At 43.8% G+C, this 14,475-nt stretch overlaps 1 protein-coding gene across 3 annotated transcripts in view; it reads left to right on the top strand.

The window, feature by feature from the left end:
• DEPTOR (DEP domain containing MTOR interacting protein) overlaps positions 1-14,475 on the top strand; it is a 191,679-nt gene that overhangs the window by 158,463 nt on the left and 18,741 nt on the right. The window contains exon 10 of one of the 3 annotated variants that reach the window (XM_047783359.1): positions 3,989-4,721. The exons of the other annotated variants lie outside the window; for them this stretch is intronic. Coding sequence (XP_047639315.1) covers positions 3,989-4,060 — 72 coding nt within the window. The 3' untranslated portion in view covers positions 4,061-4,721. Of the gene's footprint in view, positions 1-3,988; positions 4,722-14,475 lie in introns of those variants that run through there. 3 annotated transcript variants of the gene reach the window in all.

Genomic DNA, 14,475 nt, shown 5'->3' with positions numbered 1-14,475 from the left:
GGTCCTCTCTGGCTGATTTCACCCAGTGACCCTGGGACTAGCCCTTTCAAAAGTCTCCTCCACAGGGAACTATATCTAATCACTTGTGATGGAACATGATGGAGGATAATGTGAGAAAAAGAATGTATATATATGTATAATTGGGTCACTTTACTGTACAGCAGGAATTGACAGAACATTGTAAATCAACTATAATAAAATATTTAAAAAAAAAAATCTCCCAGAAGATTCCCAGAAGTCATGTCTGACTTCTCTTAGCCAGTCATTCTCCTTTCTTTCATCTGACCCATCACATTCCCTTTATCTTGTGACCCATCCATGGGCTCAAGTTTCTTATTCGTGCCTGGCTCTGGGTCCTGTGATGAAGAAGCCAGGATTAGGTATCAGACACCAGATATTTACATTCCAACCTCCCATAGGACCCAGGGTAGCTACTTAAACTCTAATCTGAGTCTCAAATTCTTTTATTATTATTTTTATTAAAGTATAGTTGTAAGTTTCAGATGTATAGTATAGTAATTAACAATTTTTAGGAGTTCCTGTGTGGCTCAGCAGGCTAAGAACATGACTAGTATCCATGAGGATGCAGGTTTGATCCCTAGCTTTGCTCAGGGGGTTAAGGATTTGGCTTGTCGTGAGCTGTGGTATAGAGTCACAGCTGTGGCTCAGACCCCACACTGCTGTGGCTGTGGCGTAGCCGGCAGCTGCAGCTCCGATTGGACCCCTATCCCGGGAATTTCCATATGCCACAGGTATGGCCCTAAAAAGAAAAAAACAAAAAAACAAAATTTTAAAGGTTATATTCCATGTACAGTTATTATAAAATATTTGCTATATTCCCTGTGTTGTACAAGGTACCCGTGTTGCGTATTCATTTTATACATAGTAGATTGTACCTCTCAATCTCCTGCTCCTATCTTGCCCTCCCTTAAATTCTTCACTTTTAAAATGGTACTTTTGGAGGAGTTTCTGTCATGGCTCAGCGGTAACGAACAAACCTGGCTAGTATCCATGAGGACTCGGGTTCGATCCCTGGCCTCACTCTGTGGGTCAGGGATCCGGCATTGCTATGAGCTGTGGTGTAGGTCACAGACTCGGCTAGAATCCTGCCTTGCTGTGGCTGTGGCATAGGCCAGCAGCTGCAGCTCTAATTTGACCCCTAGCCGGGGAGCTTCTATAAGCCAAGGGTATGGCCCTAAAAAGACAAAAGTAAATAAATAAAATGGCACTTATAATATTTACAGTTAAATGATACATGTCCTAGCATAGTAACACGCTCAAAATAAATAATAAATGTGTGTAGGTGTCATTGATTATATTGCTTGTTAGAATCTTTGTGTTATTCTGAGTCTTCCAGCTAATTCTTTTTTTTTTTTTTTTTCCTTTTTATGGCTGCACCTGCATCATGTGGAAGTTCCCAGGCTAGGGGTCTAATTGGAGCTGATGCTGACATCTGTGCCACAGCCATGGCAACACCAAATCCAAGCTATATATCCAAGCTACGCCATAGTTTGCAGCAACGCTGGATCCTTATCCCACTGAGTGAGGCCAGGGATCGAACCTGCATCCTCATGAAAACTATGTCGGGTTCTTAACCAGCTGAGCCACAGTGGGACCTCCTGGCTGATTCTTGCTTAAATAAGTTTAAATTTGCCAACATATAACATAAAGTAACAAAACAGTAGCTAAAACAGGATAGCATGGGAAGCAGAATCTATGTAATCATGTTTCTGCCACATTGCGGCATGTCAATACAATTCTATCACTTTCTTAGAAATGCGAAATCTCTGTTTCTCATCCTGAAATGGCAGTGTTAATTGCTTCATGGCATGACTGTGAGAATAAATTAAAAAAATGTATGTGACCTATCAAGCCCCCTGCCTGACACATGGTAGCCTTTAGTGAGCATTATCTAACATATTTCATCAAATATAAGATGAAATCCCATAAGATGTGATGCAGTTTCAGAGTCCTTAAAAGGAGCATCTGAAAGTAAGCAATTACTGGCATTACATCAGATTCCAACCTCTCATCTGACGGCTTCACTCCTGTCAGTGTGTTTGTTTTGCTCCTTGCTAAGCTTATTTCACATTGAGTTGAAACTAAGCACTTTTATTCACAACTGTAGAAAAAGATCATCTTTTCGTAACCAAAACACAGCAAGTTTTAGGAATATCTCGATATAGTCCTCAACTTTTCCTAAGTAGATCTGCTCTGGGATCTAACACTGGCTTTCTTTTTGTGCTGGATGTCTGGAGACAGGAAGAAAGGCAAGTACGGAGAAAGAGACAGCCCCAGGACTCTTAATAGAGTAAGTGGTAGCTCTGTTTTTCTAGATCACAGCTGAATTATTCGTGTGAGGCCAAACCCTGTCACTCCTCAAAACCAGGACTCCTGGTTTGAGGACTCCTCAAAGCCAGGTAACCCCAAGACTACCTCCAGGGGAAAAGTCAGGGACCTCCCCCAGACTGACCTATTACCTGGAAGAAATTCAAAGCTGTCCCAACCAAGGCTGGACATCTCTTTCCAAAACTGTATTCCTAGATTTATCCATGACTGATCCAAGCATCTTGGAAAGTAAAGATAAATAGTGTCCTTACTGTCTCTACTAGTGTGTGACTTGCTGAAATTCCACAGTTTTAGGCTGTATATCAATTACAATTAGTTTCCCTTTTGTTCAACATAAAATATTTGAAAACAGTGGTTAAGATTAGTATCTCTTTGCCATGTAAAAGCTGGAAGAAAATCAGTTCAAGACTGAGGTATGTCTTGGTGGTCTCTGATTTCCTACTTTGTGTTTTCATGTTGCTTGACTTCCATTCTGAAGGCTACTTCATGGCCTAGGATGGCTGCTATAACTCCAGCCATTAGGTTTACATCCCAGCCACCTATAAAGTAAGAAGGGAAGCAGAAGGGCACTATTTCTTCTTTAACAATACCTCCCAGAGGTTGCACCCACTACTTCTATTTGTATTCTGTTAACTGGAGCATAATCATACACGGCCACACTTTGATGCAAGGGAATCTGGGAAATGTTGAGTTTATTCTGGATGACTCTTAGGGGTTGAATTGTGTCCTCCCCAAATATATCTTGAAGTCCTAATCTCCAGTACCTGAGAATGTAACCTTACTTGGAAGTAGGGTCTTGACAGAGGTAATCAAGTTAAGATGCAATCATTAGATTAGTCCTTAATCCAGTATGACTACTGTCTCTAATTTTTTTTTAAAAAAAGGAATATTTAGATGTAAGGACAGATCTGCACAGAAGAAAGACAATAGGAAGACACGTGGAGAAGATGGCAGTGAGATTGGAGTGCTATAGCCACGAGCCAAGGAATACAAGCATTGCCAGCAAATACCAGATGCTGGAAGATGCAAGGAAGGATTCTCCCTTAGAGCCATCACAAAGAGCATGGCCACGCTCTTACCTTCATTTCCTGCTTCCAGAACTATGAGACAATGCATGTCTGTGGTTTTAATTCACCTAGTTTTTGGTATTTGTTATGGTAGCCCAAGGAAACTAATATAGTGGCTATGTCCAGAAAAGAAAAAAAAAAAGTTTCTATTAATAAAGAGGGTGGGGACAGTGGTACAGGAGGATAACAAGTAGTTTCTATTATTGACCAGAAAAAGCTGTACAGACATCCTTTGACTAATATTTATTGAGTGCCTAATGCATATGATGCCTTGTGGGATCCACCAGTGAGCAAAGCAAGTGAACTCGTAGAACTTCAGATCTAGTGATGAGGCCGATGTTAATTATTCATTCAAATATTAAATCATAAACTGTGATATGTAGTTTTGGCAGGAACATGACTGGGTGCAAGACTTGGGGTCTCAGATACAAACAAACTTTCTTTAAGTTTGCACATTTCATTCATTTTCAGAATTCCAAGATGAAGACTCCAAAGTCATGTGCTGAGTCTGCCATTTGCTGGCAGAGTCTCTTAGTTTATCACCCATCATTTTTTTTCTTTATTCCTGACAGAGAAAGTCAGATATGGCTGGCATTGCAGTTACAACTTACAATTCTCAGAGGAGAGCCTGTGAGAGAAAGTGAAATGATGGAGAGCAGAATGGGAAAACATTCATTTGGCAGAAGATCTGGTCACTGGAACAGGAATTATGGATGTTGAGTTGATTGAACGCTTTGTTTTGCACATTCCTGTCCCTCCTCCAGTCTCTTCCATCTCAGTAAATAACATTACCGTCCGCCCAGTTGCTCAGGCCAGAAACCTAGAAGTCATGCTTGCTTTTTTCTTCTCCCTCCAATTCAAGATGCTTCCAACATGTATCTCAAATGCATCTGTTTTTCTTTATTTCCCTAAAACCAAAGTACTGCCTTCTCTCACCAGGACCACTAAGGCTCTAACTGGTCTCTTTACATCTACTCTTGCAGCCTTATAATCCATTCCCTAAAAAATGAATGAATTAGCTAATAATTTCAAGGAGAAAAAAAAAATCCATTCCCTACCTAGCATCTGAAGGAACTCAGGTTTGAGATCCTTTATGGGTTTCACATTGCATTTAGGATAAAACCTGAAAGCATTACCTTGGCCTCACAGTCCTGCATGATCTGATCTCTCCTTGCCTCCCTCCTCTTTGCTCGCCTCCATACCACCTTTTAGCTCCTCAAGCCAGTGAGTGCTTTCTCTCCATTTGGCTTTTGCACTTACTTTTTTCTCCTCCTAGAATCTTCTCAGAGTGCCCATCGTGGCTCAGTGGTTAACCAATCCGACTAGGAACCATGAGGTTGCAGCTTCGATCTCTGGCCTTGCTCAGTGGGTTAAGGATCTGGCGTTGCCGTGAGCTGTGGTGTAGGTTGCAGACATGGCTCGGATCCCCGTTGCTGTGGCTGTGGCGTAGGCCAGCAGCTGCAGCTCCCAATTCACCCCTTAGCCTGGGAACCTCCATGTGCCATGGGAGCGGCACTAGAAATGGCAAAAAGACAAAAAGACAAAAAAAAAATCTTCTTCTCATGACTCCTTATCTTTCACATCTCATAGGGCTTAGATGATGCTGTAGACAGAAGGATAATATGGCTTTTGGGTCCTCTCTGCATTGGCTCCTGTTGTATAACTATGTCCTCCAAGAACATGACACTGATAGATGGCATTCTTGTGAGTTAAGAAGTTCAAATCAATAAAATACTTAAAAATAAAGATTGAGCTTTGAAAGCTAGAAAGCACGTGTCCTTGTCTCTGAGCTTTCTCCAGACCAAGGATTTGAGCAACTCAGATCTCTTCATCTTTGGGATATAATATGACACTCAGCAGTTAAGCTGGGCTCCTGAATGGATATTTTCTCTTGGTCAGAAGTCTGAAAGCATGGACCCTAGTGTCTCAAGATACTAAGTGTGGGAATTCCCGTCGTGGCGCAGTGGTTAATGGATCTGACTGGGAACCATGAGGTTGCAGTCCAATCCCTGGCCTTGCTCAGTGGGTTAAGGATCTGGCGTTGCAGGGAGCTGTGGTGTGGGTTGCAGACACGGCTCAGATCCCGTGTTGCTGTGGCTCTGGTGTAGGCTGGTGGCTACAGCTCCAATTGGACCCCTAGCCTGGGAACCTCCATATGCCATGGGAGTGGCCGTAGAAAAGGCAAAAAAAAAAAAAAAAGAAAGAAAGAAAGATACTAAGTGTTGATCCTGATGATGTGATCATAGAGAGCCTCAAACAACATAAGGGATGAGCATCATTAGATATCTTCTTCCACTCAGGGCTGGAGTATCTGGTTTTTCTTTATTCTGGTTCAAGTTCTTCTTCTGGCTCAATCCTATCTTTAGACTTGAACCCCTTGGCCCTAAGTTTTCATTCTCTGCTTCATTTATCCTTCAGCCCCTGTGTCCCTACTCCTTCCACCACTGCTACTGTGGAACCAGAGTGCAGGATCTAAAGATGACCTCCAAACTGGCAGGCACCTAGGATGCTCTGGTCACCACCGGACCACTCTGGGCCAGTATAGGTTGCCAGTCTTTTTACATCACTTTCAAAATCAAAGCAATTTAATTTTGGGGAGATGAAAAAACCCAATGACAGCGTCTAATGGGCATTGACTAGGTTTTATTCTTGGATCTTTGCATTGGGTAAATTTATAAATGAAATGTGTTTGAAATCTACCCCATATATAAATGTCTGTTGAATTTCCACTACCAATAATCAGACATTTAGAGCCAAAAAAATTCTCCTGGTTCTTAATGTTAATTAGGGGTCATAGGCCTCTTTGAACATTCAAAGAAAAAAGATGGGCTCTCTTTCTTGGGCTGTCTTCCCAATAAAAAAGGTGTGTGTGTGTGTGTGTGTGTGTGTGTGTGTGTGTGTTTGAGAGAGAGAGAGCAAGAGAATCACATTTGCACACATGCTGTTCATGCACCATCTAAAACTTATCTTTGGACTCCATGATAAAAATTTCTCAGTCTAACCTCCTCGTTTTATGGGTAAAGAAAATAAAGCCTAGGTTGGAGGTGGGGTGGACTGGTTGTTTGGGATTGGCATACATACCTGATATATATAGAATGATTGGCCAGTGGGAACCTGCTGTATAGCACAGAGAACGCTACCCAGTATTCTCTGTTAATCTTCATGGAAAAAGAATCTGAGAGAGAATGGATATGTGTATAGGTATAACTGGGTCACTTTGTTGTCAGAAGAAATTACCAGTCTTATAAATTGACTATACTTCAATAAACTTAAAGAAAAAGAAAGAAAATAAAGTCCACAGAAGAGAAATGATTTATTTGGGGTTAAGGAAGATAACCGGAACTAGGATCTGAGCACTCCTGTAATAGATCAGCATGAATGTGTGGCCCAGGGGACACCCAGTTTATATTATTTCCATCCCTTCTCTGTGCCTCTCCTCCTATCACAATCAGTTCAGTAACTAATATGATATGGGCTGCTTTGAGTTTATATTGCGTGTGACTGTTTTTCATAGTAATAATGAAAATGCCTTGCTTTTGTAAAACATATGTCAGAGAATATTTCATTTTTCATAACTTCCTGAAACAGAGCTGAGTAAGTACTATTAGCTCCCTTTTACATGTAAGAAAACCAGGAACCCAAGTATGTTGTTCAGAGTCAGGTGAAGCGGGAATTCCAGCTCTTCTCATGCCATGACTTCCACTCTGGGGGGCTGGGCTGGCGTCTAATCCGCTTATTTAAAGCAAGCATCTGCAGGATATACCCAAAGGGAGGGACTCGGTTGGTCTGGAGTGAGGCTCAGACGTCAGCACGTTTCAGAAGCTCCCAGGTGATTTTAATGTACAGCAGTCAAGCGTGAGGAATACCACCCCAGACCTCTTAAAAGACGGGTACAGAGAGTTCCCATTGTGGCTGAGCAGGTTGAGAACCTAACATAGTGTCCATGAGGACGTGGGTTCTAGTGTTGCCACCAGCTGCAGCTTAGTTTGCAGATGCAGCTCAGATCTGGCGTTGCTGTGACTGTGGCATAGGCCGGCATCTGCAGCTCCAATTTGACCCCTAGCCTGGGAGCTTCCATATGCCTTGGGTACAGCCCTAAAAGAAAAAAAAAAAAAAAAAAAAAGATCGGAGTTCCCATCGTGGCTCAGTGGTTAATGAATCCAACAAGGAACCATGAGGTTTCAGGTTCAATCCCTGGCCTCGCTCAGTGGGTTAAGGATCTGGCGTTGCCATGAGCTGTGGTGTGGGTCCCAGATGAGGCTCGGATCCCGAGTTGCCATGGCCCCGGCGTAGGCCAGCGACTACAGCTCCGATTAGACCCCTAGCCTGGGAATCTCCGTATGCCACGGGTGCGGCCCTAGAAAAGACAAAAAGACCAAAAAAAAGATGGATACAATGCTGCATAATCCCTTCATCTTGTTCAATGAGTGGCTCTGCTGGTTTTCGTGCCTCAGATTCAAATGGAAGGCAGTGTTCTGTGGTCTGTCTTTGAAACACATTGCGAAGGCATTTGGAGGGTGTGCTTTTGGCATTGAGGTGTTCCCTTGCAGCGTCTCAGATACAAACACATGTGGAAATATCTGAATGCTGTCCGCTTCATATCAGAATTTGCCCAGAGCAAAACAGCAGCCCCCAAACCTCAATAACACTGTGTTTGAGCCTACTCTGCTCCTGTGCTCATCTTAGCCACTGAATCCTTGCAGCTGTGCCATGTGGCATTCAAGAAGCCCGGCTTCCCCTAACTGCCAGCATAAAACACGGCTCTTGTCGCGTGTCCCATAGGTAGGGATGGGATTGCAGCCTCTCAGGGGGTGAGGCTGCCAGTGAACTGCTGTGGTCTTGCAGCCGGGGCAGGTTGCACTGTGTCCTGCTCGCTTTGAACAGCACGAACTTTTTAAAAGAGAAAGTACGCTGCATACTGTCCTAAGGCCATACTGCCCCAGTGGTCTAAGGAGGTTAATTTCCTATTAATGCGAACATGCTTTGATATTTGGTTTTAAAAGATGGATGTTTCTTTCCTGAAGGGAAAATGTTTATTTTCCACCCCCCACCCCAGCCCCCGCCTTCACCCTAGACCTGTGGCCATCCAGATTTGGCCACAGTTTGTGCTGAGTGCTGAAAAGTTCTCAGAGCAAGGTTTTAACTGAGGCCCTCTCGCTGGGGGCAGGGCAAGCCAGCCATCTGCATAAGGAGGGCCCACAGAGCCCCTCTGCCTCTTGGAGGAGAAAGCCGCCTTTGTCTCGGGCCATGTGTGACCAGCTGTTTTACGACAGTGGGACCATGGTACCCTAACTACACTGTGTTCTGGGCGGGGTGGCCTCCCGCCTGTACCCACAGCTGGGATGGATGAGATCGAGTTCCACTTCACAGAGCCAGAGTAATCAGGACCAGGCACAGGCCGTGTCTTTGTAGGCCCAGAGGTGGCATGACTGTCTCCCGCCTTGGCTAGGACAGGGGAGACAGGAGCAGGGGTGCCCGTGTCTGCGTGAGCAGGAATCCAGGGCTGTGTGTCCATGTGTGGAGCACAGCAGATGCATCTCAGGCTCTGTGGAGAGTCCAAAGTCATTCTCTTCGGGAGCTTCCGATCCTGTGGCAATAAGATACAGACAGAGAGAAATCGCTGGGGGACGGAGGCGTCATGTTTATGTATAATTGAGTGTTCCACTTTGCCGTACTGATTCCATGAACCTCCCCTACTGCCTCACCCATCACCTCTATGTCAGTGACTCCCAAAGTGGGCTCTTCACCCCAAGCTCTCAGCTCCAGGCCTGTTCGCCATCTCATCCTGGACACCAGGACCAGTATGTCACATCCGCATGGCCGCACGCAGGCCACAACTCCAGGTCCCTGCTCATCTTTGCCTTAAACTTGCTTCTCCTTCCTCCTCAGCCTCGTCCCTCAAACCTTTCAGCATTGTCTGTGCAGTCAGCCTCTGTCTTTGTGCCTCCCCTAGATTCCCACCACTGTAACTCAAATTCCGGCTCGTTCATCCTCAGCTTCAAGCCTGGGTTCCTTTTTCACATCTCTTTTAGAGGGTCTGGTGGTGGGCATGAGATTCCTTCTTATTAGCAGGGCTGGCAGTTGGGCGGGAGCCCGGATGAGATGGAAACTGCCAGCTCTGCCGCATTTCTCTCTCTCACCTCAAGGGCAACTGAGAACAAATTGTTATCCATCGACATCTCTGCATCTCTGCATGTGTCCTAATAACTACTTCTTCTTTTTTTTTTTTTTTTTTTGCTACTCCATATTCTCTGGACCCTCGGCAAGCACCTCAATTGTTCATGGTTCCCAAATCTTTATTCCTGGTCGAGTAACCTTAACTTTCTTTCCTGAAAGTTCTGGCATGGGAAACTGGTAAAGAAATCTCTAAAGGCTGTGACCTCATGGGCTGGTGGGCATGGCTTGACACCACTCTTGGTCAGCAGGGCTGTCAGTTGGTGAAAGAGCTGGGTCTGGAGCAGCACAGAGCAAGGACAGGGTGGAACTCTGTGGCACCTCTGTGTTGGCTTCTCACTGCATGTAACCATGGCAGCCGTGAGTTGCTGTTTGCTTTCACTTCCAGGTATTATGCTAATTTCTCCTGTGGCCAGCTCGACTCTCTAACTGCACTGGAAAGGGAATCTGCGAAATATGGTGCCAGCTTGGCCAAGCAGATGCCACAAAGCTCCACCCTCTTATAGTCATGTTCTTCCTAATAACCGGCCACAAAATGTCCTTGATACAAGGATGAGAAAGGATGGAGAGAACAAAAGTGAGATCCATGCAGTAAAGGACCGTGAGGATGCCCTGACAGAAGGGTAGAGTGCTCCTTGAGTGTGGCACCTTGTGTGGGCTACGGCATATGGAACTGTATTACACACATTTAGAAGGTACCTTGGTTGTGCTACTGCTTATGGAATTGTACTGCATACCTTTAGACGGTACCTTGTGTGAGCTACTGCACATGGACCTCTCTTACATACATCCAGAAGGAGATTGCTTTCGCCATTGTCTCTGTAAGCAGAAACTCTCTCTGTCTTGTTCCCTCTGGCTCCTTGAGGCAGGCACCCAAAATGGATGAAGTGTTTAAGATAGGAGTCCTCTTTTTGCTCTTTTCTCTCCAAACTTCGAAAAAGAACTGGTTCTTGCAAACTCTAGTTGTAGTATGCACAGCATGGCTCATTTCAGCTACTTTGTAAAAAGTCAGAAGAGCACTGACCAGGCTGAATGTGGCCATCTGGAAAACTTTCCTGGAAGCAGTTTTGAGTGCCCTGGATGGGAGTCATCGTTTCAGGATTAGCCAGTAATCACTTTCTTGCACATAAGCTTAGCAAAAGAGTTTGGTCCTGGCTACGAATCCGGTGGATTAGCCTTAGAAATAAACATTCACAGGCCTGAGCGCTGATCTAGTGGGTAAACCACTTAATGTAACAATGTCTGGTATGTTCTATAGGGATGAAGGGAAGAAAGAACCAGTTTTTGTTGGGCATCTTGGCGAGGTGCTATACTAGTTGCTTATTAATATGTCTCATCTCCTTTAATCTTTGTCACAACCCTATGAGCTGGTTATTAGCTATGTCTTATAGTTGAGGGTGAAAAAGTGTGAGCCTCTAGTTGTACAACTAAACAACAGAACCAAAAGCCAGGCTAGCCCAGGTCTGTCTGGCTCCAGGACCTTTGATCTTTCCATTATATCACAGTGCTCTTCCAATATGTTCAAATTATTTTACTTTTCTCGTCCTCAGTTTCTTCATCTGGCTAATCTTGGCAAAATATATGATCAGTTCTGCCAGGGGTTACATGTTTCTCTAGGAATGGAGATATTAAAGGGAACCCCAGTTTTCAAGTCCACTCATTCTCTGGGACTGGTGTGCCAGGCTCCTAAAGGTGGCATGATCCAGAATATGACAGACACACTGGGCCATGCCCACCATTTATTGCTAGACTGTGGGAGCTGAGAGGAAGAAGGCCTTAATCCCCCAGTCTTTAGCCAGGTCAGGGGTGCAGCAACTCTCTCTCTTTCTCTCTCTCTCTCTCTCTTTTTTTTTTTTTTTTTTGCTTTTTAGGGCAGCACCTGTGGCATATGGAAATTCCCAGGCTAGGGGTTGAATTGGAGCTGTCACCACTGGCCTACAACACAGCCACAGCAATGCAGGGTCCAAGCCAATTCTTCCATCTACACTGCAGCTTATGGCAACACCAGATCCTTAACCCACCAAGAGAGGGCAAGGATCAAACCCACATCCTCAGGAAGACAACGCCAGGTTCTTAACCCACTGAGCCACAGCGGGAGCTCCCACACACATATTTTGATCTTCACACACATCAGAGCCGCACTTCTTTGGAGGCAGAATAAAGGAAGCCAGACTTTGGCTCACCTTTAAAGACTAGAAAATGTCGTCAGCACACAACAGGTCCCCCTTATGATTAAAATAATATGTGAAAAGCACATTGCATTTGGGAAAACAAAGTTATAATGCATATATTTGCTTGGTGAATATGCCAGGGTGTACTCTATCTCGTTGCATAATCTGTCTTCGAAAATTTGGGGGATATTAATTTTAGTGTGATCCAGAAAAAAAGCCTAATAATTTCTGGATTTTAAAAGCAGCTAATAAGAGACATTCTTGGGGCAAAGAGTTAATTGAGTAAAAGTTTCTTGCGGAGGAAAGAATTTGGGGTCAGGGAGGAAGTCTGACCTTCTGGAGCCTCCTTCCTTTCAGGCGTCAGTTCCTGTGAGAGTTAATACATGTGGTGGGAGAGGATCTCCTGCTGTTGGAAGCCCCAGCCTGCAAATACGGGGAATTCTAAGGAACTTCCTGTATCCACAGGGTCAGCCAACTTTGTATGGGGGGACTGGGTAGCAGTGATAATTTGCATATCCCTTGTGGTGAAAAAGCTCCCAGGTGACAGATTCCTTCAGTAGAAAAGGAAGTCCGAGGAATCTTGTGGTTGTAGGGGGCCCGTGATGCTTCTCTTCGGTGCTCAAACACTTCTTATAACCTTGAGAAACCACCAGGTCAAGAGCATACTGTCTGCCCTTGGCATAAGCAGACCTTGGATGCATTCATGAGCTACTTGTAGGGAGGTAACAGAGCCATCAGGGATGGCCACAAACCCGCTATCCAGCCTAACCCACGTCTCGAGAGAGAATCGCCAGGAAGGCAGATTTGCATCCTCACTTTGGGAATCCAAGTTCCATGGACTGAATCCGAGTTCCTCATATCTCTCCAGCCTTTAAGTGCAACCACAAGCCCCACCCCCTTTCTTGGCTGACCCCATCCGAACTCCCAACCAAGCAAAGTGGATCAAGGGTGAGCCTGGATATGAAACAGACCTTTGGTTGATTTGGGCTGCGAGGGGGCTGATTCTGGTGAAATCAGCAGGCACTTTCTCAATTTGAAACAAAAATTCCTTTGCGTATCTTTTTGTTGTGTTGTTTTATTGTGAAAGTCAATCTTACGCATACTTGGCTTTTCTTCAAGGCTAATTGTGCAGTCTGTTCTTTGGGAACACCGCATAGCCGTATAGCATGCTTAAAATGCATAAAGTTCAGAAGACTGTAATTCTCTGGAGAGCAAATCCTGTGTTTATCCAAGAACTGGCTCTCTGCCTCCTCCCACACCAGTCACTCTCTAGCCAGTTGCATATTTGGTGGAGAGATTTATGGAACTGAGCATACAGCTGCAAATTTTCTTTTTTCTTTTTTTTTTTTTTCCCCAAGAACACTTTTTGGCTGTCAGGGCTGTTATGCAATAAACACAGACACAAATTATTTACCGTAGAAATGTCCAAAACTCCTCAGTAGTATCCTTGTTGACTGTGAATGTGTTTGTAAAAATCAAGTATTCTTTAGGTATAAGGAACTAACTCTATGGATGTAACTAACAAATCATGATTCAGCGTATATCTCTAATATTGTTCAAGGACCATCCATGAGTCTAGTTATACTGTATGACTACATCAGTTCTGAAGGAACTTTGTTAAAGTGAATATCTTATGGATAAAACCAGAGATTCTTTAACTGAATTCCACCAATCTGTTTACTGTAAAATTCTGCTGATTATTTACTGTGGTTTCTGATTTTCTATCCTTATGGAGTTCGCTTGGATTGGGAAAAATTCTCTCATCACCCTCTATTGTTTTTCATGTCTTTTTAAAATGTTTTGATATATACAATGGAGTATTACTCAGCCATAAAAAAGAAAAATACTGCAATTTTCAGTAACCTGGATGGATTTAGATATCATCATACAAAGTGATAGAAAGATCACTATCTTTCAGACAGAAAAAGAAGATATCATATGATATCAATAATATGTGGAATCTAATTTTTTAAAACGATGCAAATGAACTTTTTTACAAAACAGGAACAGACTCACAGACTTTGAAAACAAATGGTTCTGAAGCAGAAACATGGAGGGGGAGGGATAAATTAGGAGTTTGGGATTAACTCATATACCCTACTATATATAAGATAAATAATTAACAAGGACCTACTGTATAGCACAGGGAACTCTACTCAATATTCTATAAATACCTATATGGGAAAAGAGATTCTGAAAAATAATGGATATATGTATATGTATAAGTGAATCACTTTGCTGTACACTTGAAACTAACGTAATATTGTAAATCAACTATGCTTCAATAAGAAACATTTTTTTGCTTTGGCCGCTCCTGCAGCATGTGGAAGTTCCAGGGCCCAGGGATCAAACCTGCTCTACAGTAGTGACCCAGGCTGTTAGGGTGACAACACCGGATGTTTAACCTGCCGCGCCAAACAAGAGAACCTAAAATTTAAAAAAAATAAGTAAAAATTAGGAGTTCCCATTGTGGCACAGAAAAAATGAATCTAGCTAGGAACCATGAGGTTGTGGGTTCGATCCCTGGCCTCGCTCAGTGGGTTAAGGATCCAGTGTTGCCAGGAGCTGTGGTGTAGGTCACAGACACGGCTCAGATCTGGTGTTGCTGTGGCTCTGGCATAGGCTGGCAGCAACAGCTCCACTTTGACCCTTGGCCTGAGAACCTCCATATGCCTGGAGTGCAGCCCTAAAAAAAATAAATAAATAAAAAGACA

This window comes from Phacochoerus africanus, chromosome 6 (genome assembly GCF_016906955.1).
Source record: "Phacochoerus africanus isolate WHEZ1 chromosome 6, ROS_Pafr_v1, whole genome shotgun sequence".
NCBI classification, from domain to species: Eukaryota; Metazoa; Chordata; class Mammalia; order Artiodactyla; family Suidae; genus Phacochoerus; species Phacochoerus africanus.
Note: the sequence above shows the minus strand (reverse complement) of the source record. Positions and strands in the feature narration are given on the sequence as shown.